This window comes from Buceros rhinoceros, unplaced genomic scaffold (genome assembly GCF_000710305.1).
Source record: "Buceros rhinoceros silvestris isolate BGI_N320 unplaced genomic scaffold, ASM71030v1 scaffold11981, whole genome shotgun sequence".
In the NCBI taxonomy this organism is placed as follows: domain Eukaryota; kingdom Metazoa; phylum Chordata; class Aves; order Bucerotiformes; family Bucerotidae; genus Buceros; species Buceros rhinoceros.
Window position 1 is genome coordinate 1,331 of NW_010392545.1, and position 5,059 is coordinate 6,389.

Consider the following 5,059-nt stretch of genomic DNA (forward strand, 5'->3'; position numbering starts at 1 on the left):
CCCATACAGGTCGTCACCTTCTTCCTACAAACTGCTCCTTTCAGACGGCCTTGGTACCTGTATCACAGAGGACAAAAGGGACTTGCATCCAGGGTCCTTCAGCAATGCTTCAAGTTTTATTTTTCATAACCACAAGGATTGCTTCTCTACTCCCCGTTCTCCGAAGCTTGCAGCCTCATTTACGTTAACTGTATGGTTGAAACCTGAGCAAGAAGGTGTAATGTAAGTAGTATTGAAGGTGTTTTCTTTCCTGGTGCTCTTAAAAAAATTGATCGTTGTAGTCACAGTCGTTATTAGCAAGCTATTTAAAATTTTAAAAAGGTACAGTGAGAAACTGACGTTTTAAAGCTGTATTTAGGTTAGGGTCTGCACAAATGTCAAGACAAGTAGGTTCAGTTTCAGTGACGTTGACTCAGATGATAGTCCAATCGCTTTCAGTAGGAACTGTTCACGTGTAATGTATGTGTCATCTTAAAAAAACCTAAATTTGTATATCTAATTCACATTCCTTTCTCTAAAAGTTGCTAGAAAACATGTTGACAGGGATTTGTGGTGTTGCTGCTTTCATGATGAAAAAAAATTAATTTGAAGACTCTCCCAACACAAGTTTACTCCTTAAAAACAAGCACATAAAAACCCCAGATCTTCCCAAAATAATGTTTCAGAGCCTTAGAAGAGTGACCATAGCTCATCTGGAAGACCTGGGGAATGTTGACCGAATGAGAGGTCATGTTGCTACTTAAACCTCTAGTGAAGTTCCACGAGGTGTTCACAAAGTAGACGTGGCTAACTAAGCATGTTGTCGTCTTGTATTTGTTTGCATGTCACATTTTTACCAAATATTGCTATTATAAGTAGCCCTTCAGCTTGACCGGGCCTTACTATGATGAAAAACTTGCTGATGAAAAATGCATCACAAATCCTGCAGAAGTGCCTTTCAAGTATCATAAAATGCCGAGCATCCTACTCTTTCTTACCCTGGTTGTGCAGATCCTCTTTAAAGTGAAGCAGGCAACGTATAGCGTGTTCCTTTAGAGTATGCGTCGCGAATGTTTTTGTACGTACACCCATGCCTTATTCTTAGAATGAAACTATTGATCTGCTCTGTTCTAGCATTCTTGATACTTATTTTGTGTGCTGCTGTGAAATAGTAAGTTGTCCAGAGGTTTGAAAATCATCTGAAACAATAGAAATGTCTAAAATGAAAATAGTATATGTAAAATTATAGTCTGCTTTATGCAAGGATAATTACCGTTAAAAACAAAACAAAACAGCCCAGCTAGAGGAGTTGTGTTTACGGAGGGGAAATAAAGGAGGTCTACAGAGCAAAAGTGACTTTAGTCAGAGCTTCGGTTAACTCAGCTCTGCTGAAGGGATGTGTGAAGGTGTCTCTGAAGCTCTGGCCTAGTGCCTTTCATAGGCTGCATTTTCTGTGTAAAAGTTTGAATCCTGAACGCCAGAGGATCTATTCCTGAGGTTCTCCTATGCTGTGAGATCATCTCCACACACATGTGGGCATACCAGAATCTTGCTGAGCAGAGCAGATGCCTCCTTGAAGCAGAAATGTCCTGCTAATTTCCAAGCAAGCCGTTGCAGTGATGTGTTGAGTGAGATCTGTGAAACTCTTTTGTTAGTGGGATAGGCTTCTGCTTGCGTGGAGCCTAAAGCAGTGCAGCGTATGTCCTTAGTCTCAAATGATTAAGTGCTGTGGAGAACCTAGACTCTACTGATGTCTGATTATCCGTGAACTGGTGTGAAACATTAGCCTCCAGTTAATAACCACACAGTGTACATATTTCTGTTCAGTGGGTTTTATAGATCACTTTAAAATCTAAATGTTTTTATTCAGTTTTTGTAATAGATCACTTCATTCTTCTGCCTTGTGAGGTTGCTGCTACTCAACATATGGAAATGACAATAGTAGCACCCAGTCCTGAAAACTGAAGTTGGACAACAGTTATTCCAGTGGTCAGGCTGATATAGGCCACTGTCCAGATTTTTTTTTTTTTTGTGATTTACAGAAAGAATTGTGCTCAGTTTTTTTCTTTGTAAAAGGAATACAGAGCTCCGGTTGTGGTGAAACAGTGGTTGCACAAGAATAGCCTCTGAAGCTCGACTCTACAAAAGAGAAATAGTTTAATGGCAAACTAAAATGTTTTTTTCCTTTTATTGTATTGGTTTAGTGAGTCCTTCAGGTTGGCCAAAGGCATTTGACTTACCAGATGTCCTGCATTTTACAGTCCCTGATGGGGAATTGTCCATGTTAGATGTCATTTGTGAGACCTTTTAAACCCCATTATCACAGCAGAGGGACTTCACAGAACTGGGACTTGTTCTAACAAAGTCTTTGCAGTGGCACGAAAACACCAGGAAGATGAGCCAGAACCAGCTGCTCATTTTACCAGTAGAATACCTGAAAGTTTAACTAGGTGCTTTGTTTACTGGCAAACTGCCCTTAATCAAGTACAGCAGACCCCTGGCTGTTGGACACTCCACGCTAATGTGTTTCTTCGTGCTGAATGTTACACGGTCTGGCTGCTAGAGAGTGCTTAGGAAAGCAGTGAGGAGTGTTGCTGTGAAGTACCCCGCTGCATCCTTGAACAGACTGTGACACTTCTGTTAGGCGAGTGCCCATGTAAGAGAATAGCAGGTTTTTCTGCTAGAAGCCACTGTGCTGGATGAAGTGAGAGACACTGATGTAAGGATCCAAAGGTCCTTTAAAGATTGTGGTGTTCTGGGACAGCAAATATATGTGGATAATCAGAGACACCAAGAATTTCTTCATCAGTTCAATATACTGTGTTTTCTTAGGTGAATCTGGTAAAGAATAGACTTTCATGCAGAGAGAGAGGAAAGTCAGGTCACGTTACAGATTTATTTGAAGCCCTAATGTTCTTCAGTGCAACAAGTGAGCGGAACGTTTGGCCCTGAATTTTATTCTTTCCCCATGCTTCCTCTCTTGCTGCATGTGCTCATCACTTAATATAAAAACTGTAAGTAAGCCTTGGTACAATATAGGAAATTGTATCTTTGCAACAGAGTAGGATGATAAGAATATGAGTAGAAGCTTAGCGTGTATCAGTAATCATTACAGGCAGTTTGTATCGATTTAGAATGAACTGGGCTAACTGGAAGTTAGATGTTCAGAAGACATTGGTCGTGGGACAGAAATGAGCTGGGGCTTTTTACATACAAATGGGTCAGAGGGAATGGCCTAATTCTGAAGTGGCCCATAGATGTGTTTTTTATCTAAGATGTATTTATTTATTTAAAGGACTAAAATCATATCCTATTACTTTATATCAATCAGATGTTTTACATTATATTAGGAATTAAGCTGAAAGGGGGATTTGCCTTAAGATACCATATGTCTAATTTTGAACCTGTTCAGATGCAAGTGCTCCAGTTAATATGTGGGGATCACCAGGACAGCCATGTTAGATCCTTTAGAATATTTTTTTTCTCTTTGAAAACTGACCAAGCAGATTTGCGTTGTTTGTTTTTTCTCCCTCCAATGCCACTTTGAGGATTTCATGTAGTTAGGAGTTGGCTCTGTGGGACCGCAGGTTACTGGAAGTTGGAAACTTCACAAAGAACAGTAGTTTCTCTTTGTAATCGTGGCTGGAATGGAAAATTGTGATCACTCAGAAGTAAAGCTTATGTCTGCTTCACCTATGTTAGCACTAGTTTGATGGGTTTTTCTTTTTTTCCCCTCCCTCCTCTGTTTTCTGCCTCTTGATTTTCTCTTTCAGTAGCGAGTCACAATTCACATTTGTTCTTTGCAGTTTTCAAAGTGATGTACATCAAGGTCGTTTCCCTTCTTAAAGTCATGACACCTTTGGGGATAAAAACAATGTGGGGGTGTTTGTTTTAGATAACTAAAATAAACAAAAACCTGGATTATCCAATTATTGTTTGTCCAGGAACTGGGTAAATCCAGTTCCTAAATATTTTGCTACTTAGCTGAGCCTTCCCTAACATTTATTATCTAGCAAAACTAGCATGTTTACAAGCAAAATAAATATTGAAAAGACCAGTCAACAATATACTAAGAAATGTGGTTTTAGTAAGGTTTGGAAAACAGAAGTCTGGATTTTGCAAGTTGTTTTATTGATAACACTCCAGCAGGTTTAAATAGTAATAGTTAAGGTGAATATTTTTTTTCTCTTGGATTTAAATTATGGTAAATAATGGCAGAATCAAAGAGCAGCATTTTTAATACTTCTTTTTTATAAATGCACAGTAGATGCTAAGATTTTGGGTTTTCTATGCTTCTCTCGTGACTTAATGCACTAATTTAGTCTGGTGTAACTTAAAATATTTGGCTTTTCATGGATCAGTAAATTGAGGACTGGATTTCTCAAGCAAGTGAAACGGGAAGGCAGAACTTCATGATTTTTGTTGTACTGATGATTACCTTAATATAATACATAGCTGCTTACAAGCGTACGTAGCCTATGACATTCTGTGCCATTGGATTGGCAAAAAAATATTTCAGCATCTAGATATGCAACTTGGGGTGCTATGGATGGCATTCTTTCTACCCTATATGTCAGCGTTGCATTTGATATTGATGCAAAATCTTTGTGGGGGTGGGGAAAAAACCCCCTAGCAAGTGGCTGAAAAGCCTTCTTGCCTTGCTTTGGTTCCCCTAGGTTAAAGAAGGGTTGTGTCAAAGGGAAAGTGCAGGGGGAGCTGGTGGTGTTGCTACCTTACCTGGACAGATTTGGTGGAAATATGGAATATTTCTTTCTGGAACATGTTATTTGTGCTGCTTTTTGTGGTTATATTACATTTCTTTTGTTAGACTAAGAAAACCTTGCCTCCATAGGATGTACTAAGTTGCACAGCTTTGTGTGGGAAGTGTAGCAGAGAGCGGTGTGGTGCTGGCCAGCCACTCTGGTTTCTGGCATGGAACCCTGAAGACAGGTGGCAAAGTGGACCTCTCTTCCCACCCCCAAGTGAACAGGGGTTGCATGCACTAAATTAAAAAAAAAAAAAAAAAACAACCTCACAGATAAAGACAGAAAACATCTTTGTTAGAGTTCTTTTACACTTT

The 5,059-nt window shown here is 39.4% G+C and overlaps 1 protein-coding gene across 1 annotated transcript in view; it reads left to right on the forward strand.

Moving 5' to 3' along the window:
- Positions 1 to 5,059, forward strand: part of LOC104500810 (usherin-like) — a gene marked incomplete at its 3' end in the record, with an annotated part of 42,613 nt that overhangs the window by 368 nt on the left and 37,186 nt on the right. The window contains exon 2 of the mRNA XM_010144527.1: positions 1 to 222. Within this exon, the coding sequence (XP_010142829.1) occupies positions 1 to 222 (222 nt within the window). The remainder of the gene's footprint in view (positions 223 to 5,059) is intronic.